At 35.8% G+C, this 24,633-nt stretch overlaps 5 protein-coding genes across 7 annotated transcripts; all 5 read left to right on the top strand.

The window, feature by feature from the left end:
• The first annotated feature begins 828 nt into the window (after nucleotides 1-828).
• On the top strand, nucleotides 829-7,174 carry LOC9319503 (mediator of RNA polymerase II transcription subunit 33A). The gene is made up of 12 exons (XM_002883390.2): nucleotides 829-1,321; nucleotides 1,642-1,752; nucleotides 1,872-2,216; nucleotides 2,402-2,721; nucleotides 2,821-2,912; nucleotides 3,192-3,504; nucleotides 3,627-3,837; nucleotides 4,173-4,287; nucleotides 4,365-4,526; nucleotides 4,614-5,271; nucleotides 5,502-5,708; nucleotides 5,852-7,174. The coding sequence occupies exons 1-12, from the start codon at nucleotides 1,047-1,049 to the stop codon at nucleotides 6,970-6,972; spliced, it is 3,930 nt and encodes a 1,309-aa protein (XP_002883436.1). The 5' UTR covers nucleotides 829-1,046; the 3' UTR covers nucleotides 6,973-7,174.
• Nucleotides 7,175-7,294: 120 nt separating this feature from the next.
• LOC9319504 (endo-1,3;1,4-beta-D-glucanase) lies at nucleotides 7,295-9,357 on the top strand. Its single transcript, XM_021030376.1, has 7 exons — nucleotides 7,295-7,507; nucleotides 7,653-7,674; nucleotides 8,048-8,174; nucleotides 8,313-8,403; nucleotides 8,503-8,592; nucleotides 8,866-8,966; nucleotides 9,035-9,357. The coding sequence occupies exons 1-7, from the start codon at nucleotides 7,360-7,362 to the stop codon at nucleotides 9,173-9,175; spliced, it is 720 nt and encodes a 239-aa protein (XP_020886035.1). The 5' UTR covers nucleotides 7,295-7,359; the 3' UTR covers nucleotides 9,176-9,357.
• A 280-nt stretch (nucleotides 9,358-9,637) lies between these two features.
• LOC9319505 (plant UBX domain-containing protein 12) lies at nucleotides 9,638-10,514 on the top strand. Its single transcript, XM_002883392.2, has one exon. It carries the CDS (start codon nucleotides 9,924-9,926, stop codon nucleotides 10,362-10,364), a length of 441 nt encoding a protein of 146 aa, XP_002883438.2. The 5' UTR covers nucleotides 9,638-9,923; the 3' UTR covers nucleotides 10,365-10,514.
• Nucleotides 10,515-11,311: 797 nt separating this feature from the next.
• On the top strand, nucleotides 11,312-13,200 carry LOC9319506 (dual specificity protein phosphatase 1). 3 transcript variants are annotated; one of them, XM_021031876.1, is made up of 7 exons: nucleotides 11,312-11,597; nucleotides 11,830-11,995; nucleotides 12,103-12,238; nucleotides 12,331-12,451; nucleotides 12,555-12,700; nucleotides 12,826-12,867; nucleotides 12,906-13,013. In XM_021031876.1, coding segments are annotated over exons 1-6 (597 nt in total). In that variant the 5' UTR covers nucleotides 11,312-11,595; the 3' UTR covers nucleotides 12,852-12,867; nucleotides 12,906-13,013. The 3 variants fall into 3 exon arrangements, with proteins under 3 accessions (XP_020887535.1, XP_020887534.1, XP_020887533.1); XM_021031875.1 differs by having other exon boundaries at nucleotides 12,826-13,200; XM_021031874.1 differs by lacking the exon at nucleotides 12,826-12,867 and having other exon boundaries at nucleotides 11,313-11,597; nucleotides 12,936-13,200.
• Nucleotides 13,201-13,340: 140 nt separating this feature from the next.
• LOC9319507 (ribosome production factor 2 homolog) lies at nucleotides 13,341-15,432 on the top strand. The gene is made up of 6 exons (XM_021031873.1): nucleotides 13,341-13,527; nucleotides 13,730-13,933; nucleotides 14,281-14,526; nucleotides 14,663-14,905; nucleotides 15,001-15,066; nucleotides 15,153-15,432. Exons 1-6 carry the CDS (start codon nucleotides 13,459-13,461, stop codon nucleotides 15,267-15,269), a joined length of 945 nt encoding a protein of 314 aa, XP_020887532.1. The 5' UTR covers nucleotides 13,341-13,458; the 3' UTR covers nucleotides 15,270-15,432.
• The last annotated feature ends 9,201 nt before the right edge of the window (nucleotides 15,433-24,633 follow it).

Below are 24,633 nucleotides of genomic sequence, written 5' to 3' on the forward strand. Positions count from 1 at the left end.
AAACACATATAATTATAAAACATCTATAATAATTATGAGAAATATACATTCTTAGAACCAAATGGTAATGATCTAATAATTGAAAGGTTCACTACAAATGTCTTTTTCTCCAGAATTCGAATCATTCTACTATGATTTTAATCATTTTTAGTCATCTCTAAATATATTTAGTGGTAATAAAATACCCTAAATTTTATGGATTTCAGAAGATTTAAGTTTTGGTTTAAAATTCTCCCGAATGCAAAGAAAATAATATAGTTTTAGTCTAATATTGAATATGCTGCGTAATCCGAAAAGAATTTAATGAATTTGTGTAATATAAATAAAAACTAAATTTGAAACAACTATCAAAGAAAATGTAACGCTCCGACCCGCCATTTCTAATGGGTCCCACGTCCTCTTTTGGCCTATGGGTCTATCTGTGTCCGACGGTCAGTTCGCTACGTCCGAGAGGTTTTAAAAACTTGTTTACCGATCCTACAAATCACCATATGATCTTTTTCTGTGTTTTGTTTCCACTCGCACGATTCCGACAATTACTTCCCGAAACGTTATCCATCATAAAATTGCTCCAGTCAAAGTATATTGTAGAGTTCTCTCAAAACAGCTGACCGAAAAGATAAGTGCATTTTAGTAATATAATAACCAAATTAATTATATTAAATATCTCAGCATACACTATTATTCTTGATAGTAGGATCTATTAGAAGAAAGTTGGACTTTGAACTTTTAACTTTAAAATCGATTAAATACTTAATTTCAATAACACATCCAAAATCGTTTATAGATTCAAGATATATATATATGGCAACACACAAGTTGACAAAAACAGTGCAGAGATTTGGGCAATGTGAAACTCTTTTTGACGTCTTTCTGATAATTCGTCTCGGGACATTCATCCACACGAGGACTATTCAGTCATTTGCAAACGCGCACACAAACGCACACGCGTTAATTTTTTTTTCGCCAAATCAAATCTGAGAGTTCCTGTATCTTTTAACCGCTCTTCCTCTTCTTCAGAGAGCTTCGTTGATTGAACGGAAAAAATGGTGGTTCCTGGACGGAGAACCGTCTGGGATTGTGTGATTGAGCTAACAAAGATGGCTCAAGAAAACTGTATCGATCCTCGTCTTTGGGCTTCTCAGTTATCATCGAATTTGAAATTCTTCGCCGTCGAGTTACCGTCGACGGAGCTCGCGGAGGTTATCGTCTCGTACATTTGTTGGGATAATAACGTTCCTATTCTTTGGAAGTTTCTCGAAAGAGCTATGGCTTTGAAGCTTGTTTCTCCTCTCGTTGTTCTTGCTCTGCTCTCTCACAGGTCTGTAATTCGTTTTAGTCTCAATATTTATCGCTCATGGATTGTTTTCTAAAATCTAGGGTTCTACATCTTTGGATTGTGAGTTGGTGAATTGAAGTTTGGAACGATTTTATGATGGATCTTAGATTTGGTTCTTTTTTGTGTGTTTTTTTTTTTTGAATTACGAAGAGTTTCTGGGTCTTGCATCTCTGAGACGAGGGATCAGAGCATTTTATATGGTCCCCTCCTAAGTGTCACTCGAACCGGCGACCTCTACGCATTTTCTGTGCGCTTTATCTTATTGTAGTTCATGTTTTGTGATTGTTGTTGGATTCTTGCAGAGTTGTTCCAAGCCGGTGTACGCAAGTAGCGGCTTATAGAATTTACTTGGAGCTGCTCAAGAGAAATATGTTCACTATTAAAGTTCATATTAGTGGACCTCACTACCAGAAGTGAGTTTTTTTTTGTTGATACTTCTTACTACTGTTACATTTAAATGCTTGGCTCTGCTCTAGGACTTGTTAGTAAATGTATGTTTCCATTAACATTGTACAAATATTTTTTTGTATAGGGTCATGATTTCAGTAGCCAACGTTCTTCGTCTTTCAAAGTTATTTGATTTGGAAACAAGCAAACCTGGTGTGCTTTTAGTAGAATTTGTTTTCAAGATGGTGTTACAACTGCTAGATGCAACTTTAAGCGATGAAGGTTTGCTAGAGCTAAGCCAAGACTCGAGCTCCCAGTGGCTAGTTAAGTCTCAAGAAATGGAAATTGATGCTCCTGAGAGATATAATGAAAAGACTGGATCGCTAGAGATGTTACAGTCTTTGAATACCATCATGGCTATCGAGTTGATTGCGGAGTTCCTCAGAAATACTGTGATATCCAGATTGCTATACTTGGTATCTTCCAACAGGTATGCATTATAGTTAATCTGAGATCATATTTACAATCCATCTGCTATGTTGAAGCTTGGATCATCATCATGTTGTTCTTTGCATTGGCAGATAGTTTGCTTAGTCATAACCTGAATTTGACAAGTAATTTCTCTGTAGTCTAAAGTGTTTTTCTTTTAAACATTTGCTATCCATTTCTTTTCAGGGCTTCGAATTGGCATGAATTTGTTCAGAAAGTTCAGCTGCTTGGAGAAAATTCATCGGCTTTAAAAAACTCAAAGGTTCTAAATTCTGGGGATCTATTGCAGTTGATATCAAGTAGACGATTTGGGTATTCTTGTGACATCAAAGTAACTTCATCACGGAAATCTAATGCAATAGTGGATTTTGGATCTCTCTCTTCCTTTGCTGGCTTATGCCATGGAGCAAGTCTCTCTTCACTTTGGCTTCCTCTTGATCTAGTATTTGAAGATGCAATGGATGGATATCAAGTAAACCCAACTAGTGCAATTGAAATCATTACCGGTAATTTGCAGACTCCATCTTCTTTCACTTGTGGTTTTAACTAAAGAAAAGATATCTCAAATATAGAACGAAATGACTCAAGTATATTAACTTTTCCAGGTCTAGCTAAAACACTTAAAGAAATTAATGGGAGTACTTGGCATGACACTTTCTTGGGGCTTTGGATAGCAGCTCTCCGACTTGTTCAAAGGGTTAGATTAATCTCTTACTGATCTTTTCTGTTTGTGATTTCACCACTACTTGGTCGCCAGAAAACCGCAATTGCTATTGCTTGCAAGTTCTACTTACACCGTGTGTTTTTGTGATTGGTTCTGTTATTTGGTTCTATAATTCCTACAGTTACACACTTTCTCTTGAGTTAACTAGGCTAGACTGAAAGCCGTACTAGTTGGTTGTTAGTCTGCATCCATGATAAGTTCAGATTTTCCGTATCTATTGGCTGTTCTTATTTTCTTCTTCTCTATTGCTAGGAAAGGGATCCTATTGAGGGACCTATTCCTCGACTGGACACAAGGCTGTGCATGTCATTATGTATTGTGCCTCTTGTGGTCGCAAACCTTATTGAAGAGAGGAAATACGTATCTGTCATGGAAAAGCTGCGAAATGATCTTATTACAAGTTTGCAAGTCCTCGGTGATTTCCCTGGATTGCTGGCTCCTCCCAAGTGTGTTGTTTCTGCTGCCAACAAGGCTGCTACGAAGGCAATCTTGTTTTTGTCTGGTGGCAATGTTGGGAAGTCGTGTTCTGATGTCATAAACATGAAGGAAATGCCTATCAACTGCTGTAAGTTAATCAAAATTCGCTCTGTCTGTCTTCGTAGCTTCATTATTGTCGCATAATTGTCGTCATTTATTGATGATATGGGCTCTCTTTCATGCCTAACATATTTTATGTACATGCCGTAGCTGGAAACATGCGCCACCTGATAGTCGAGGCTTGTATTGCAAGAAACATACTGGATACGTCGGCCTATTCGTGGTCTGGCTATGTCAATGGCCGAATCAACCAAATACCTCAGAGTCTGCCGAATGAAGTACCCTGCTGGTCTTCATTTGTGAAAGGGGCCCAACTAAATGCTGCAATGGTGAATGCATTAGTTTCAGTTCCTGCTTCAAGGTAGAATGAGTTATTATATTCTTTTTGTTTCTTGTCACTTCCAAATATTAGCTGCACACTACTTCACCCACATAGTCTCCCCTCCAAATCATACCATCAGTTGTAATTTAAAAATAAGCTGCTGAGTTTGAAAATCGTAACCTGAGGAAACCATAAATTTTACAACACATTTCCTCTATACTAGGGTGCCACAATGAGAAGATTGGTTGCATTTTAGTTTGACTTAAGTTCTGCCTCTTCTTCAGTTATTCCTTTTTGTTTCTTAGCCAGGTAATGCTCTTTTTTTAATTTACCAAGAGTAAAGCAACTGAAATAGCTCATGGATTTGATGGAAGCTTAGCAGAGCTCGAGAAACTATATGAGGTTGCAGTCAAAGGATCGGATGACGAGAAGATATCTGCTGCTACAGTTCTTTGTGGGGCATCTCTCACACGGGGTTGGAACATACAGGTTGGCATTACATCCACCAGTGAAAGTTTTCGGTTGAACAGACATGTTTGCTTCATCTATTTTTCTTCTATCTACAGGAACACACTGTTGAGTTTCTTACAAGATTACTATCCCCACCCGTTCCAGCAGATTATTCCAGTGCTGAAAATCATTTGATTGGTTATGCCTGCATGCTGAATGTTGTTATTGTTGGGATAGGATCTGTTGACTGCATTCAGATTTTCTCTTTACATGGCATGGTATGTAAATTATGCTTCCAAGTCTACTAGACTTAATACTGAATTTGCGGATAGATGTAATATACAATTTTGATGGCTACTTTTTAGGTTCCGCAACTTGCTTGCTCACTAATGCCAATCTGTGAAGAGTTTGGATCTTACTCCCCGAGTGTATCATGGACTCTTCCTTCCGGAGAACAAGTATCAGCCTATTCTGTTTTCTCAAATGCATTCACTCTTCTTTTAAAGCTTTGGAGATTCAATCATCCTCCTATTGAGCATGGTGTAGGAGATGTTCCCACAGTTGGTTCCCAACTCACTCCTGAACATCTTCTTTCAGTGCGTAATTCTTATCTTGTTTCGTCGGAGACCCTTGATAGAGACCGAAACAGAAAGAGACTTTCAGAAGTTGCAAGGGCAGCATCTTGCCAGCCCGTGTTTGTTGACTCGTTCCCCAAGCTAAAAATCTGGTATAGGCAGCACCAAAGATGCATAGCTGCCACATTATCTGGACTTACACATGGATCTCCCATTCATCAGACAGTTGAAGCACTTCTCAACATGACGTTCGGAAAGGTCAGAGGCAGTCAGACTTTAAATCCAGTAAATTCGGGCACAAGCAGTTCATCAGGAGCTGCAAGTGAAGATAGCAATACAAGACCTGCGTTTCCTGCTTGGGATATCCTCAAAGCCGTTCCATATGTTGTAGATGCTGCTTTAACTGCTTGTACTCATGGAAGGCTTTCGCCTCGTCAGTTAGCTACAGGTTTGTTTTGTTTTATTGGATCAGATTGCGTAAATATGTCACCAGAGAGAGGTAGAGAGAGAAAGGAGTCCTAATTGTGTTGTCATGTGCAATAATATCTGTCTATATGACCTTTGGAAACTCTGAATGCCAATGAGAGATGTTTTGACTGTGTTGATCAGTGTTATGTCATATGCTTTTCTTACAGTAAAGTGAAATGGATTACGTGATAACAAGTGTTTTTCTTTCAGGGCTGAAAGACTTAGCAGATTTTCTCCCGGCATCATTAGCAACGATAGTAAGCTATTTCTCAGCTGAGGTGAGTAGAGGTGTTTGGAAGCCAGTATTCATGAACGGCGTGGATTGGCCAAGTCCAGCTACAAATCTATCCACTGTTGAGGAATATATAACGAAAATTCTTGCAACAACAGGCGTCGATATCCCTAGCCTTGCTCCAGGTAAAACTATTCTACGTGTTTAGATGCCGAGTCTGTTTGTTTGGCTTAAATCTCTGTACAATCCTCCCTTTATAATAAGCTTTTACCTGTCCTGAGTTGATGTGTTAAACTTGTCTTTTGATCTTATGGTTGACTTTTTGCAGGAGGGAGTTCACCGGCAACACTTCCTTTACCTTTAGCCGCCTTTGTAAGTCTAACCATTACTTACAAAATTGACAAAGCCTCAGAGCGGTTTCTCAACCTGGCTGGCCCAGCTCTTGAGTGCTTGGCTGCAGGCTGCCCTTGGCCTTGCATGCCCATTGTAGCTTCATTATGGACCCAAAAGGCGAAACGTTGGTTTGACTTCCTTGTTTTCTCTGCCTCTCGCACCGTCTTCCTTCACAACCAAGACGCTGTGATTCAGCTCCTCAGAAACTGCTTCAGTGCCACTCTCGGTTTGAATGCTGCCCCCATGTCAAATGATGGTGGCGTTGGAGCTCTTCTTGGCCATGGATTTGGCTCTCATTTCTATGGCGGGATCTCTCCTGTAGCACCAGGGATTCTTTATCTCCGTATGTATCGTGCTCTCAGAGATACTGTCTCTGTATCGGAAGAGATTCTCTCTCTGCTGATACATTCGGTGGAGGATATAGCCCAGAACAGGCTCTCAAAGGAGAAGCTGGAAAGGCTGAAGACAGTGAAGAACGGAACAAGATACGGCCAAAGTTCTCTAGCAACAGCAATGACTCAAGTCAAGCTTGCTGCTTCGCTTAGTGCCTCGTTGGTATGGCTAACCGGTGGCTTAGGTGTGGTCCACCTACTCATCAAAGAAACCATCCCGTCTTGGTTTCTATCAACTGACAAATCAGACCGAGAACAAAGACCATCAGATCTAGTTGCAGAGCTAAGAGGTCATGCCCTTGCCTACTTTGTAGTCCTATGTGGAGCATTTGCTTGGGGGGTGGACTCAAGATCAACTGCATCAAAACGCCGCCGCCAAGCAATCTTGGGAAGCCACTTGCAGTTCATCGCGAGTGTCTTAGACGGGAAAATATCAGTGGGATGCGAAACAGCAACTTGGCGGGCATATATTTCCGGTTTGGTGAGTCTAATGGTGAGCTGTTTGCCTCTCTGGGTGACAGAGATCGATACAGAAGTGTTAAAGAGTGTAAGCAGTGGACTAAGAAAATGGGGAAAAGAAGAGCTAGCGATTGTATTACTCTCCTTGGGAGGTCTCAGAACAATGGACTACGCAGCTGATTTCATCATTCATTTGCGTTCATAGCTTCTTAAAAAGTTTTGATCTCTCCAGTTTTTTTCAGATAGATGCTTGATAGATGTGTTTCTTGTAGTGAATTTGCTTCCTTGTTGTGACTTGTGTTCTCTAGCTCCAGTGTTGTGTGATAAATCTATCACGCTATATGTATGTATAGAGAGAACCAGAAGAAAAGAAAAAATAAAAAAAAAAGACTAATCTTAAAAAGAAACTATTAGTGTACTATTTGTAACCGTTAGATGGATTGGTGTACTATTTTTATAACCGTTAGATGATTCGAGAATATTCTCAATTTATTTAATTGGTCACACAACAAATAAAAAGCAAACGAATGATTGAGTTTGGTTTGGTTTGGTTTCTTTGTCTCATCTCTCTGTTTTTCTGAAGAACTAACACATGTCGGGACCTCAGTGCTGCGAAAACCCGCCGACTCTGAACCCGGTTTCCGGGTCGGGTCATGTCGAGAAGCTGGGTGGGCTTGATGCCTACGTCTCCGGCTCTCCCGATTCCAAGCTCTGCGTCCTCCTCATTTCTGATGTATTCGGTAATATACTCTTCTTCTTCGTTGCTCTGATTTGACTTTCTTTGTTTTAGTTGAACACATGATCGGAGTAATTAGGGTTTTTGGATCCCTTTTGTTGATCTCATCATTGTTGATTCTGACTTTTTGGTACGTTTTTGTTCTTCAGGTTATGAAGCTCCAAACTTGAGGTACTCCTACTAATTCTCCCCTCTTCATCGATTCAACCATTGAAGATTGAATCTTTTTAATTTGGGTTTGTTGCTTTGAAGGAATTAGATAGTTTTTTAGTGGTCACATATGAGTTTTAGTCTCAATGCTGCAATAGTTGTTTCTGGTCTAGTTAGATATGTGTCTACAAATAGTTTTGTTGGTTTTGGATTATGTACAAGATACTTCTTACTTAATATGAGGAAGGGGTTAAATCACTAGCAATAGGGCGCGTTGCATCTCCTGGATGAAGCATACCTATCGTGTGTCTTTAAGTTGACTTATTTTTTCTGATCTCATTTGATAAGATCTAGATGTTTGATTTGAATCATTGCTTTAATTTTATGTCTTAAGGGCGCTTGCGGATAAGGTTGCAGCTTCTGGATTCTATGTTGTGGTTCCTGATTACTTTGGTGGAGATCCTTTTGATCCCTCTAACCAGGACAGACCCATCGCTGTCTGGATCAAAGACCATGGCTGGGTTCGTTCCTTCTCCTCTCCTCCTTATCATAATTGTCCTATGCATTCTCAATTTCTTTTCCAGTTTTGTTAACAAGAACACATACACTGAGTTGATAGAATCCATCTGAATCAGTTCATATTCTCTTTTGTTTTTCAGGATAAGGGCTTCGACAACACCAAACCAGTACTTGAAGCTATAAAGAACAAAGGCATAACTGCCATTGGAGCTGCAGGGATGTGTTGGGGTGGTGAGTTGTTGTTAGAAATCTAGCCTAAGATTTGTTAGTAAAAGATCTGGAAAATGTCTAATGGATATTACTTTTCTCTCTTGTGTTATTAATCTTCAGCTAAGGTAGTGGTGGAACTGTCTAAAGAAGAACTTATTCAAGCAGCTGTTTTGCTTCATCCTTCTTTTGTCACAGTTGATGATATCAAGGGTAAGTGACTTTGGTACTACCATCTTGATTGCACACATAAAACCAAGAAACACTAGTTGTCACGCCTCACCTCTAATGCTTTGTAACATTTACAGTCACCTATAAGATTGCGTAACTGATCTCGCCAAGATTAGATACCATCATTGTGGCTATCATTGTTACAGTAAAGAATACTAATTCACATTTACATACATAAAAGCACTGTGATTGGTCCGGTTGCTCTCATTTCACCGGTTTTTGATGATCCTTATCAATTTCACGGGTTTTCTGCAGCTGGGAAGGCTCCAATTGCTATATTAGGAGCTGAGATTGATCAAATGTCCCCACCAGCACTTTTGAAGCAATTTGAGGAGATTCTAGCTTCCAAACCCGAGGTAAGCTGCTTCTACACCGCAACTCAATAGGCTAATCGCCTTTATCTAACTTTAAACGGATTCTGTAGGTGAATAGTTACGTGAAGATATACCTGAAAGTGTCACACGGTTGGACAGTTAGATACAGCATCGATGATCCAGAGGCGGTTAAAGCTGCAGAAGAAGCTCACAAAGAGATGCTTGATTGGTTTGCGACATACGTCAAATGATTTGAGAAAGAAAAGCTTTGTATTATTATTCATAACTTCATATATGCAAAGAATAAAAATGAAAGAGAGACAAAGCAAAACTCTTGGTTTGTATTTCAGTTTCTACGTTTGAAGCATTCTGTGAGATTCTGTGATAATCATCGTTTTATGATTTTTATATGTTGGCAAAACTTTGTGCCCTTCTCATCATCTTTATTTGGTTAGCAGAAAAGTTACCAAAACATTACTTTGATCGAAATCAACGTCTTCTTCTATTGAAAAATTGAAAAAGAAATAATTATTAATTCTTGATTCCTGCATTGTTGTTGGTAATTTAAAACTCAAAAATTATGCATTCGTTCAAATTATATAAAAAATTGATTCATATATGATTTAAAATATTGCTTAAAAAACTTTCAAAAACAGAAAGATTCACTCACTAGGATCTTTAAAGAAATAAAGCACAATTCATAATCAATATAGATTTCTCCATAATTAAATTTGTGTTACAATCAATAAAAAAAATTATGTAAAAAAAAAAAAAAACTGCCAAATATCTCCAAAATCGAATTTGTTAAAAAATAATAAAATATAATAAACTAATAAATCTATTTTTCTAATTTCAAGGAGAAGGAAACAAACCTTCATAAACTCCTCCTCTACCGTCTCTCTATAAATAAACGAGAAGTTCACAAAATCCACTCTAATAACTATGAAAAAATTAGGGTTTTAAATTTCCTAAATCTCTCCGTAACCATCGATCAAAACGATGCTCGAGTGTGAATCAATGATGGAGAAATTATCACCGTTCATGGACATCGCCTCTTTGGAAATCGAGTCTCTACGAAGAATCAAACGCCCGAAACGCTTCTCTGAAGAATCAGAAACCGAGACGATGACTTCATCAAACGCGGTTTTCGGATTCCCTCACTTACCAGAAGAACCAAATCGCGATTTGGATCAAAGCGTTTTGTGTAGAATCCGCGTTCGATTACCAGATGGGAGAAGAATACAGAGGAGTTTCTTAAAGAGTGAATCTGTTCAGCTTCTTTGGTCGTTTTGTTATTCGCAGATTGATGAATCTGAGAGAAAGCGTTTTAAATTGATTCAAGCGTTTCCTGGGGAATATAAGAATCTTTATTTTGGATCTAATACGACTTTTGAAGAATCTGGGCTTGCGAATTCTTTGGTTTCGGTTACTTGGGTCTGAAGAAGGTCTTTGTTTTTTTTTTGGATTTGTGTAATTAGAAAAAAAAAAATTGTAGCGATTTCTGCTTTTGTTTATGTTTACTCAATTTCTTGAATTTGTAGTTGGAAAATTGCAAATTTTTATGAGAAAGATTGGTTTCTTGATTAGTTTCTTGAATCGTTGTTAGATATTTCCGATCAAATCGCTTTTAGATAACACTGCTTTAAAGTCAAGGTTATACAAGAGGACGTATAGTTTTGGTTATCTTGTTGCTTCTTAAGTCACGTTTCCACATGAATCTGCTACTAAATTTTGAGGTGATATAGCAAATCGAGCCCATAAGCCCAAATTCTAAACAAGCGTAAGACAACATCAAGTGAGCAAGTAGTACTCCATGTTCTTGCATATTTTTGACAGTGGGCAAGAAATCCGTAGCCGAATAAACCAAACCGTACCAAATTGGAATAGTTAAAATGAAACCGAGAAACTCGCCGATACCCAAAACCGGGTCTATAGAAAGCCATTCAACTAATACTAGCTCTAGACCCGGTTTTGGGTAAAAGCAACCCATGTATACGGCCTTGAATATAGACTGATTAGTGGAGTTGGTCATTTGTCTTCATTTTACCATTTTTTTTTCTTTTTAAATCACTAATTACTAAACCCTCTAAAAAATTTTGTAGCCCATAAGTTTTCTGGACCGGCTCTAAGTAGACAGTCCATAGAACTTTTGCTATGGCTACAACCGAGCTGACATGTATATCATTCAATCTACATAACCTTGGTATAGGTCAAGAGAAACAATAAATTCTTCTTTACGACAATTTGTCAACAATACACCTAACTACAAATCCAATGCTCTACCATTATCTAAACACATTGAAGTAGATTACCACTACGTCATATAACAAACACTTCTTAACAACAACAACATTTTAGTCCAAGTACGTATTTTTTTTTACTAATATATAGATGGCCTGATAGCAAACCAAGCCCACAAGCCCAAATTCCAAACATGCCCATGACAACATTCATGTATGCAGAACTAAGATAATAAATTTCCCTGTTAGAAAGGAAATATTACGATTTGGCCCTCCTTTGAACAAATCTTCCCTCTCCGGATTTTTAACCCAAAAAAACTGGAGAACCATGCAGTTGCGATTTCCTCTTTAACCCATTTCAAAGATTCGTTTTTTTTTTTTTTGTAAATTTCTTTCTCTTCTTTTGGCGAATTCGTGTTCCTTCTTTCTCAATGTAAGCGAATCCATCTTTTGATTCATTGTTCCATTGTTGTAATCGTAATTCTTGATTCGCCATTGTTCGTTTTTAAGATCATTCATCACAATTTTTAAATTCGATTCTTCCGGTTCCATTATTTCGGAACCCAATTCGGGTGACCTAGATTTTGATTTTGATTCTTGCTATGATCATGATCTTGATATATAAAGTCTATTTTTTTTTTTTTGTTTCTGATTTGGTGAATCAGGAGTTCTAGAGACAGAGGATCACCTTCTTCTTCTTCGTCGTCTTCTTCGTTACCAGGAATAGATAAGTATAACGAAAAGGTGAAAAATCAGATACAAGCACTTGTTCGTGTTATTAAAGTTGCTCGTACCTATAGAGACGACAATGTCCCTTCCTTTATTGAACAGGTTACTACTTACTACTACTCATAGTTTTCTTGTTTCTTCTCTGGAACTACCAACCAATGATTGATTCGTTATCAAAGATCAAAGCTTTTCTTGAATTTGACTTTCAGGGTCTTTATCTTGGATCTGTTGCTGCAGCTTGTAACAAGAATGTTTTGAAATCTTACAATGTTACACATATCTTGACTGTTGCTAGTTCTTTGAGACCAGCTCATCCTGATGACTTTGTTTACAAGGTTGTTCGAGGTATAAACATATTAAAGGTTTTACCTTTTTTATACTTTTTTTGTGCCTTTTTGTGATGGAATGGCTTACCTGCTTGTTTGTTTGTGTAATAGTTGTGGATAAGGAAGACACAAATTTGGAAATGTACTTTGATGAGTGTGTTGATTTCATTGATGAAGCCAAGAGACAAGGCGGTAGTGTTCTTGTTCATTGCTTTGTTGGCAAATCACGGAGGTCGGTTTTTGTGTTGATGCTGGATAGGATTCAATACTAAGTACATATGTCAAAGTGATTTGGTAACCCAATTTAGCCTGTGTTTTGCCCCTTTTACTTGCAGTGTCACTATAGTTGTTGCTTACCTCATGAAGAAACATGGAATGACCTTATCCCAAGCATTGCAACATGTAAAGAGCAAAAGACCTGTGGCAAGTCCTAATGCCGGTTTCATCAGACAATTACAAGACCTCGAGAAGTCTATGCAAGGTATGTATTGTCAACTCATATGCAAACTTACTATAACATCTTGTGGTCTTGACTATTAGGATCTTTCGAGCTCTGTGGTGAATCTGAGTTAGAGATTCTTTACTTTTGTCTGTCTGATTCAATAGTGAGTGACCAGAGTTTTCCCAATTGAGGATGAAAAGCAAGTGGTTGTGGAGGACAAGACGGTTCCATGTAAATTACACTTACCTGCATCTTCTTCTTCTCTCTAAAACAGGGAAGCAAGAACCGATTGCACAATGCCAGGCGTGAAGATCGATCGTATCTTTGGGAGAAACTTGTAAATCTCACAAGAAGCATCAAATGTTTTGTTGTTTCTCCTTAACAACTCAAATAAAAAAACATGGAAACGAATAAGGAATATAAGTTCTTATGTTCATGTTCTTGATTCATTTATGTGTAAAAGTTTCATGAATGTAAAAAGTGAACATAAATAAAAATCTGTTAATTTTTTGTAAAGAAATGTCCTTTTTGCGCCGTCATTGCTTAATTTGAGCCCGTAGAGACTAAACAGTTAATGGACCTTGTGAAACATTGGGTTTTATAATGAATAAAAAAACTAATCGGGGTGATTTAGGATAAAGTTATAAATTTAGGGGCCATATTAGAATTCTCCTAAAGTTGCTTCCAATTGTGAGGCACACTAAAACCCTAGACTCCATATTATGGAAAACCTCTCTTCTTCTTCCTCTCTTCTTTCGGAGCCGTCGCTTGTAAAAATTTCCGGCGATTGATCAGTCATGATGGAAATACGAACTCCGAAGACTGGCAAAGCCAAACGTGTACTCGAAAACCGAGCTCCTAAGTTGGTAAAGTTCTCTTCTTTCTCTGCGTTTGAATCCTTGTTTCGTCCCTCTGAGACCGAGAAGTGTCTTAAATGTTGTTGGTCTGTCTATGAGACTCATGGGTTTTCTATTTCTAGGTGAATTTATGAAAGAATCGCTAGAAAGTTGCAGACTTTGTATCTGAATTGGTGGTTTTAAAATTTCTTCTTAATCTTGGGATTTGTAGGTTGAAACTGGGAAGAAGACATTGATACTTCATGGAACAAAGACGAGTGCTACACTTAGCTCTGTGTTGATGGAACTGTACCGTTTGAAGAAGGGAGGTGCCATTAGATATTCAAGAAGGAATGAGAATATTAGGCCTTTTGAGAGTGGTGGTGAAACTTCATTAGAGTTCTTCTCTCAGAAAACTGATTGTAGCATTTTTGTGGTAAGTTTTTCTTCGATACTCGTGTTGTGGCAAACTGAGATCTCTGTATAGGTTTTGATTTGTTATGTCGATGATTTTGATTATCCTCTTAACTTAACTAGGAATGGCTAGTTTTTCAAGTAATCAGATAGATGCTTGATTGTCTTAGAGCAAGTTGCTAAGATGATGTGTCCTGTGATTATCTTTGGCTTGATTAGTCTTTGTGTTATGGTGGAAATTGGTAGAACTTAAACTTGTTCTATTATTTGCTAATTTAATCACATGTCTAAAGAATTCATTTGGAATTGGATATTAGCAAACTTACTTTGATGTGAGTTCTAACGTTGGTGAATGTTTTTATATTGCAGTATGGTTCTCACACGAAGAAACGACCTGACAATCTTGTACTTGGGAGAATGTATGATCACCAGGTCTATGATCTTATAGAAGTTGGGATTGAGAACTTTAAAACCTTGCTGGCGTTTTCGTATGACAAGAAATTTGCACCTCATGAAGGATCAAAGCCTTTCATTTGCTTTACTGGAGAAGGTTTTGAGAATGTACCAGAGCTTAAGCATCTAAAAGAAGTCCTCACTGATCTGTTTCGTGGCGAGGTGAAGTGTTTGATTCTTTTGACCTACCTTTGCAGCTAATTCCGTAACCAACATCAAGGAATTGAATTTCAGTTTTATGGTTCTTATCCTGATTATTTATGGATTTGGCTTAAAATAGAATTTTATTTGTCTGCAGGTTGTGGATAATCTAAATCTTACTGGACTAGACCGAGCTTACGTATGTTCGGCTATATCCCCAACTAAGGTTTTCCTTACTCATTGCGCATTGAAGCTTAAAAAGTCAGGCTCCATTGTTCCTAGAATGGAGCTTGTTGAAGTCGGTCCATCCATGGACTTGGTTATCAGGCGTAATCGTCTTCCTAACGAAAGCTTAATGAAAGAAGCAATGAGAACATCCAAGGATAAGCCTAAGAAGAAGGTAATAATAAAACATTAAAAATTCTAAGCTTTGTCTCATGTTTCCTTAAAATCAAAAGAAACCGATGATCAATCAATCAATCTCTTTTTCTACAGGTGAAAAACGTTGATCAAGATGCAGTACTAGGGAAGACTGGGAAGATTTACATGCCTGATCAGAAGGTAAGAACGAAAGCAAACACCAATATTCGATTCTGGAGATTGTTATTAATACCCTAAACTAACTGATTGCTTCGATCTTTGTGCAGCTGGGCGATATGAAATTACTCGATAAATCCAAGGGATTGAAGAGAGAGCGGAAAGAGGCTAAGCTTAAGCATAAGGAAGAGACTGTTTCCAAAAAGATGAAAGAGTCTTCTGAGTGACTCACCAAACCACTCTTGGCTCTTCTGCATCAACAGTTTTCAATATGAGGAAGATGAAGATTTTGTAGTGAGAATGGGCATGGCTTTTATTTTTCCATTAGAATCTATAACTGAATGTTTTTTATACGCTAATATTTTATTAAGTTGATTTTGTTTTGTTAAATTTCTGCAGCAAGAAAAAAATTGTGAAAGAAAAAAGAGTTACGAGATGAGATAAAATCAAAAGTGAATTTGCTCTATAACCGATAAATAAATTAAGAATATAGTATATTAATTTGAAAAATTAAGTAACTAACATGAATGAATTGTGAAATGACTAAAATCGAGTTATTGAGGGTACGTGACAAATGAGAAAAATAAAGAATTATCTTTATTTTGTTTTCCTCTATATTTTTAAATATGATAATGTTTACCCCTTAATATTTTTTTGCAACATATTTTCTACAAATAAATGATTTGAAAATTCAAATCTACTTAAAACAAATATATTTATTTTTCTGCATCAAACACAACTTGAATTTCTTAAATCGGATTTGATTTTTTTAAATAATGAATAGTGTTTATCTTTCTACACATAAATGAGATAGTATAGAATCCAATGAAATAGTATAGAACGAAACATTTGTAATAAAATGTAGGTAGTGGTGGTGGTGACGGTAATAACTTGGTGATGATGATGGTAACGGTATGGTGGTGATGGCATAGTTGTGGTAGCGGTGGTGTGATGGCATGGTGGTGGTGATATAGTGGTGGTGATGGTGACGTTGGTGGTGGTTAGGACAACGACGATGGTGGTGGAGGTAGTAGTAGTGGTGGTGGTGACTGTCGTTGGAACTTTTCTCGTAAAGTTTAAATTCTGGAAAGATATTCAAAATTTGATTCTCCCCAAATAAACAGTAATCAAAGCTAATATTTTACAGTTACAAAGAAAATGGGATAGATATTACGTAAAAACAAAAGAAGAGAGACACAAGGGCAAAAGGGTCCAAAGTACAAAAATTACACACAATATCATTGGCTTTTTTTGTTGGTTATTTACTTAATTATAGATTTTTTGTATGTTATTGGTGCAAATTTTCCTAAAATCAACAGCAGTTTTGTTTAGTTTTTTTTTTATCGTGTCACACCATCTTTTACCACAATTTTTCACCGTGTTCTCTAACCGTTGTCGTAAATATACACCGTCCGCTTGTGTCACCAATCAAATTAGATACAATGTACCACAATTTTTGTTTCTTTTCTTTAAAACGAATTTCGCTTTTAAGTAGGTTTGTGCATAGTTATTTATCATTTCCATACGTGAAAGTTTTATGTAATAGAAGGTAAAAAGAATGGTAGATAATGAATACGTCCCCTCCTCACTTTTAGATGAATATTCTTATGTTCTTGTAAAAATTTATTAGGCAGAAAAATTGTTTATTTATTTATAACTATAATAGAGTGGGAGGGTTAGTATAAAAATGTTAAAATGATGATTAATTGGTGTTTATTTTTTTTACCTACCAACTTTTATATGATAATGACTGATACATGTATTAAGTTTAACCTAATTAAGCTTTTTATTCAGTTAGCTGTCTTTATCTTCCACACTAGGCTTATAACTTATCTATAATTGAGACCTACCCCTATGGACTCTTCTTCATCATTATTCTTTATGGTTTTTATTTGCTATACGTTTGAAACCAAACCATAGGTAAAAAGCTTAATTAGGTGAATATTATTTGCCCGGATTAACATTTCTCTATATAATGGGTCTTGCATCTACCGGAAAATTTACCATATAATTTCTCAATTTTTTGCAATTTCGCAAATTTATTCCTTAATTTCCACGTTTGCAACCTCAAGTATTATTAACTACGCAAAATTTAAATGTTGCAAAAATGAAAAAAAAAAAAAAGACCAAATAACATGTGACAAAATAAATATCATTAATTAAACTGTTTAGGACATTGTTATTCTTCAATACGCGTAGAAAAGACAGTCCATTGTGATTACATGTTTTCGACTCAATGCATGTACGTACCGACGGTACCGTTGTACACGATCGGTGATCACTAGGAAACAAATTGGCCCATCTCCGTTGAAGAAAATTAAAATATACACCGATTTGTTCAAATAATTAATTATTTTTACGTGTTGACAAAAACAATTCACGTATGTTCTGTTTTAAAAAATTGTGAAGTCAATGACCAGACACACATATATACACTATATTTTTAAATGAAATATGAAACAGGGACAAGACACAACTGTTTCATGCTGGTCTTAATCTCCTCAAATCCTCAGCAATTGCTAGGCATGGTTTTCCAGTTGCTGCTCTTCCAATCCGTTACCTTGGCCTCCCTCTTATGCACAGAAAACTCAAAATCTGTGAGTATGAACCTCTCCTGGATCAACTTATTGGTAAATTTAGAGGATGGGCAATGAAATCTTTGTCTTATGCGGGTCGTACACAATTGTTGTCTTCGGTTATTTCGGGAACTGTTAACTTCTGGATTTCAGCTTTCATCTTACCAAAAACTTGTATAAAGAAGATCGAGTCTTTATGCTCAAGATTTCTCTGGTCCGGTAAAATTGATGGCAGTAAGGGTGCCAAAGTCGCTTGGTCCACTGTCTGTTTACCTAAGCAAGAAGGCGGTTTGGGGCTACGAAGATTCTCTCAATGGAATACCACTCTCTGCTTGAGATTTATATGGTTATTATTCTCTGAATCTGGTTCTCTGTGGGCTATGTGGCATAAATATCACAACATCAAGAGTAACAGCCTTTGGGAAATCAGTGAATCACCAAGAGATTCTTGGACTTGGAAAGCAATCCTGCGACTGAGACCGGTGGCAGCCCAGTTTCTGAAAGTTGTTGTTGGAAATGGGAGCAGTGCTAGTTTATGGTTTGACAATTGGTCTCCTTTTGGACCTCTAATAAAATACATTGGTGCAGATGGTCCTCGACAACTTCGTATTCCCCTCAAAGCTAAGGTAAAGGATGCGTGTAACTCTGCGGGCTGGACTCTTCCTTCTCCAAGGTCTGATGTGGAGTTAAATTTGCATGCACATTTAACAACAATTGAGGTTCCAAGCAGTTCTGCAAATCAAGATGAGTTCTGTTGGGTTGTTGACAAGGTAAAATGTAATGGTTTCTCTTCTTCACAGTCTTGGAATGTTTTAAGGCCACGAAAAGAGGAAACTAATTGGCATGATGTTGTGTGGTTCAAAGGATCTATTCCCAAACATGCTTTCAACATGTGGGTCTCTCACCTTAACAGATTGCCCACAAAGAAGCGTCTGTTCTCTTGGGGTATTATTCCTTCTCCGAATTGCAGTTTTTGTGCTGCAGACATTGAATCTAGAGACCATCTGTTCCTAATCTGCGCCTTCTCTCAAGCTATTTGGCGACTGGTTTTCTTAAAACTTGACCCTAACAGGTCGTTGCTCCTTTCGTGGTCTGAACTTCTTTCTTGGGTAAGAGCCGGTTCGCAAGCTGCACCGATTCTTCTAAGGAAAATCATTGTCCAAGCAACCATTTACCACATCTGGAAGCAACGCAATAATCTCGTCCACAATCAACAAGCAATCTCACCTCCAGCTATCTTCTTGCTTCTTGACAAGGACATTCGCAACATCATCTCTGCAAGACGCCATAGGAAGCCTTTTTACAATCTGATGCAGTGTTGGTTATCTTGATCTCACGTCTGTGATTTCCCCAAATTGTCTCCTTGTTTTTATTCTTTTTGCCAAGGTTTCAATATTCTCAGGCTCTACTCTTTGTAACAGTCAAACGTTTTCATATTTTATGATATTAACATGTTTAGCAAAAAAAAAAAAAAAAAAATATGAAACTTTTAATATCAACAAAAAAAATCTTGAACCATTTAACTAAAGAAAAATGCCTAGAGTACCTGACTTCTAATAAATTGTTTCAGTAATATATTTAATTTTCTCCGTTTCAATAAAAAAATTTGATATTTTAACTGCTCCACAGAAAACACTATTATGCTATTTAAATAACTTTAAAAATTAAATGAAATAATACCAAAATTTACGTTAATATCATAAAATGACACTTAGTTAGACAAAAAACACACATAAATTAAAACGGAAGGAATATTTGTTTTTCGAAAGAAAACTATGAGCTAAACCAAATAACTCTAGCTAATTTTTTATACTAATCATCCAATCCAAACTATATTTTGAAACTGAGTCCAAACTGGCTCGAACATACTAAAGTATTATAACTTTATAAGTAAATGACTATAAATGTTATTTAATAATTGAATCGCCATAATTATACAAGGATGTTATATGTAAAACTATCATATAAATTTGTATAAAAAGTTGAAAACTTTTATCTTAGTGGAACAAATAGTAGAATCTAAAACATCCATTATAACGATCACCACTAATATTAAAAAAATACTTTTTTGTTAATTAGAAATTTTTAGTTTTCTTATGTAAACATTCATCTTCCAAATTGGACAATCAAACAAAATAGTTGTTTCCTAATTAATGTATAGTTGAAATTTTTTTTAGGAAATTCTAGTTTGTTAGATTTTAATTTCTTTATGACACTATTTTGATTGTAGGAGTTAAATGATTTGAATTGGAATGCTTTGATGATTTTTTACTTCTAGATAATCGCGATCAAGCAAAATTATTTTTTAACATCAAAATTTAAATGTGATGTAGTTTTTACTACTGTTCTCCATGTGTTACCATCCAAATTCATCAATGTGATTATGTATGTTGTTGACAAAAAAAATCTAGTTCTTAGGAAACTCTTGCAAAAATAATAATTTAATAGTCAAAAATTCAAAATCCAGATGTGTTAAACAAATGGTTAGTATTAGTGTATCACCATTATCAATTCATCATCACCATTCTCACACATGTTTCAGCAATATAACAAATTGTAACTTTTGACTCGTTAATCATGTCAAATCCGCACGCTCAGAGCAACATTAGCAACGACTTCTTGTGCAATCATTAGTAATACTAGTTTATTATCATCAGACTTTATATTTTATTTTCGGAAATTTAAGCCATATTTACTAGGTGTAATATATAATTTTCTAGTATATTGGGACTTCCATCGTCCCGATTTTCACTAACATCGGCTGACAATATCAGTAGCAATATTACTTCCACTACAAGTTTTTTTTTTTCTTTCACAATAAGATAAACAACGCTTGTTGGTGTTGATTTGATTCAGAATAAACCAATATAAATTAGTAGCTTAAATAATTAGAAGAGGGTGATACCGAGATCAAACATAAGTGTATACTACTAATGCTTTAAGCCTCATCGATCAATTCTTCAAAGCTAAAAGCCAATCTTGTAAAACAATTTGCGATATAATTTTCTCATTACATCTCAAGTTTAAATAAACGGACACAAGAAACTTTAACATAAGAAAATGAACAAATACTTGATGGAATATTTTGCATAGACAATAGATAATGCTTTTAAAGTTATATATATTGGGCCAAGTTGTTTTGTATAGATAATGTTAAAAAAAGAAGGAACTATTATGTTTCTAATGATTCTTCCATTTGAAATGTAAAGACGAAAACTTTGGGCACATAAACAAACACTTATATTAGTTATCTAATGCATAGATTGTGTGGTTACACGTATGTTGCGATCATTTGTGTTTGTTTTTCTATCCATCTTTTCTTTCCATGTTTTTCTTTATTTAGTTAATTTATATTCGTATTATAACCAAAGTTAGTACCTCAACCTATAATTATTACATTTTTTTATCAATTCTTTTAGGTATACTGGTAGGGATAGAACTAAGAGCACCTCCAATGGGAGGTTGTCTCAAAAAAAATTAGGGGTTCTCTTGAATAATTGGACCAAAAATAATTCAAAAGGAGGAAAATAGAAGAGAGTTGGTTCTCTTCAGAGGCTTTTGAGAAATGAAGAGAACCTCCTATGTGTCAGCAAAATAGTGGGTGGAGCATTAAAACAAAAGAGAAAAAAAAAGCTGTTTCGTTTTACTTTGTTTTCTCCGGAACTTTTCTCTCCCCTCTATTGCAATTTCTTTTTTTTTCTTGTTACAAAGAACACCAAAATTCCATTATCATTGTTCTTCTTATTTGTTTTTTCTATTGTTACTCCAAAATTTACAAAAAGGCACCAACCAAAAATACCATTGTTCTTCTTTTTCTTTTTTTACGATCACCTAAATACCATTGCTATTCTTTTTTAAAAAATGTTTGAAAATAATGTATGTTTAATATTTTATGAATTACAATAATTATTAATTTTTATGATATACAATTTTTTATAATTTTTTTTTTTCTAAGAACCTCACTAGAGAACCTACCATTAGACACAAAAAATCAAAAAAAAAATCAGGTTCTTATCTAACACTTTCTCAAAATTTATAATAAAAATTTTGGGAGAGCTCATGGAGAGAACTCCCCCATTGAAGATGTTCTAAGGGTCGTTAGAAAACTAAAAATACACAAAGTAATAACTTTTATTTTAAAATACAATTGTATGTTAGTTTAAGAAAATACACAATATATGAAATTTCCAACATCTTTAATATAATTTTTGTCTAACCAAAATTTTCTCCTAACCCTTTAGGGAGGGAGATGGTAAACCCCTTCCAACTCCTATATCGACAAGATCACCCAAAGGATTTACTACGTAGGTCGTCAGATTGCACATGAAATATTAAGCTCTACAATTTCACCAGATTAATGTATATAAAATTATAAATACAACCTACAGCCCAATTTATGAATTGCAAGCTGGACTTAAATTAAATGAAGTACGTGTTAATATTTTACTGGGAGATTTAATTATATAGGCCGATTATTATTTCTTATCACAAAGTAAAATCTTCTCCATGAGTTTATTGTTAGTGATAGTATTTGTTAGAATTTTAACAAAAAAAAAAAGATAGTATTTGTTAGAAAATGCTCCGAATCGGTGAAAATAGTGGTACACCGGTCCTATAAGACCATCTCCAATGTATTTCCCTATTTTTAGCTCTATTTCTATAAGAGCATCTCCAACCCACCTCTATATTTGCCTCTAAACTCTATTTTATAGGCAAATTTGCTCCAACTTGGAGATGCTCTAATATTGGAATATGCATTCTTGACATATTTAGATCAATTCATGAGGAATAAAAAAAAATTCCTTTATCTTTTTTTTTTCCTACCATTAAAATGGATAGTTTATCATAGAGTGCTAGACATTATTCGTATGATATGTAACTTATGTAATTTAAGTTGGAAGAACGACATGTGTCTCCCCACGAAGTTTCTATAGTATCATAACAACACAGATTTTGGGTCTCGTCTCCAGTTCACACAAAACGAAAGTTAAACTCCAGTTTCCCCCTAAATTGAAAGTTCGAGACCTCAGTCTCCATAAATTCAAATTTTGTGGTTTATTATTGGTTTACTGTGCCGGAAACACCATTAACCGCTTAACATCGACATTAAACCGGATTTACCCAGAAACCAACCCGATTATTAGACCCATTAAACCCGATAATCCCCAAATCGTAAAATCCCCAAATTAAACCCTAGAACCCTAAAAACGAAAAATCCCCAAATTGAACCTTAGAACCCTAGGATCAAAAAATCCCCAAATTAATGGATTCGAATGAGCTTTATACGAATGCTGTCGTCGTTCATGAGGAGGCTACTAGAGTTGGTCCGCAAGAGGAAGGAGATCCAAGAGACAACGGACCACAACGATAGTAACGGCGGTATGGATTGGCGGCGGATTTTGAGATGATCGCCGAGATACTAGCCCCACACCAACACATCTTCGGCACACCCACAACTCTCCTTTTCTGTCCCACATTTGATGCTCCACTCGTAGCTCCAGATGAATTGCTCATATTCGAGCTTAGATTTGTGACCAAAATTGAAATCAAAGAGGAAGAAGAGAAAAATCAAAATTAGGGTTCTAAGATTTCTCAATTTGGGGATTCTTGAAAACGGTATTTATTTCGGGTTGGGATAACTCGAATTGGGTTTGAAATCGGTTTATTATTCTGGGTTTTGGTTTGGCATCGGGTTCGACACAGTAAATCAATGATAAACCACGGAAATTGAATTTATGGAGACTGAGATCTCGAACTTTCAATTTAGGGAGAAACTGGAATTTAACTTTTGTTTTGTGTGGACTGGAGACGAGACCCGAAATCTGTGTTGTTATGGTACTATATGAAACTTCGTGGGGGACACATGTCGTTCTCCCATTTAAGTTTGAAATTTTGAATCATTTAATTTACATGTTGACAGAAAAAAACAAAAATAAGAAGCGGCTAATCGAACGAGAAGGTCTTATATATTACTCTTGATGTGAAAGACAACCCATGAGATAAAGATAATCTTAATTAGTTTAAGCTAGCATCCTTGAGTAACTATAACCACTCCTTTGACGGTTCATAAGCTAATAATGATGATTATGCTCCATTATGAGTTTTTTTAATATGATAGTTATTGATTCTAATTTAAAATGATACTTCAAATTAATAAAGAAATGTGTGAAGAGGCACATTATGTCGAGGTGCAATTTCTTAATCAAGTCTAACTAAATCCCATAGGCCATCACTACTCCTACAGGAGTTGACTTAGACCACCAATTAAAATATGTATAAAGAATGTAATCTAGTAGACGAATAATTTATTAGATAGGTAGAAAATAAAGTGAATTTTGCTTACATTTATTTAGAGATAAGACAAAATCGATTAGGACAAGATGCTCGCTTAGCTACATCAGTTTCGAACGTAATAGACGAATTTGAAACTTAACAACCCAAGTTTTTTTGGGTATATTCTGACATTACCGTTTTAATTAGCTTTGATATTACACTATGCATTTTTAGTGAATTCATGTTTCTTGCATAATTATTTCAACGGTAATACCAGGTTAACTTCTAGAAAAATATTAGTGTATGTAAAAATATTTAATAAAATCAATTTAATTATCAATACACTACAAGAAAACATCACAATTTCCGACGACGGTATTGGTCGGGAATTCGTCGGAAATAGCATATTCCGACACATTTCCGACAAAATCAAATTCGTCGGAATTCTCTTGTCGGAAACCATAAGTTGTCGGAAATTCGTCGGAAATTATCGACGAAAACTATTCGTCGGAATTTTTTGTCGGAAATATTTGTCGGAAATTTCCGACAAATTTCCGACGACTATTTATATAGTGGTCGGAAATTCGTCGGAAATTTCCGACCACTTTTAAAATAAAAATAAATATATACCAAAATTAGTTCCGACAAAATTCCGACGACTTTTCTATTTTTAAAAAAAAAAACAAAAAAACAAATAAGAGTATTATAGTTAAAATTAAAATAATTATTGAATATCTTCAAA

Source organism: Arabidopsis lyrata, assembly GCF_000004255.2.
Source record: "Arabidopsis lyrata subsp. lyrata unplaced genomic scaffold ARALYscaffold_3, whole genome shotgun sequence".
Classification (NCBI taxonomy): domain Eukaryota; kingdom Viridiplantae; phylum Streptophyta; class Magnoliopsida; order Brassicales; family Brassicaceae; genus Arabidopsis; species Arabidopsis lyrata.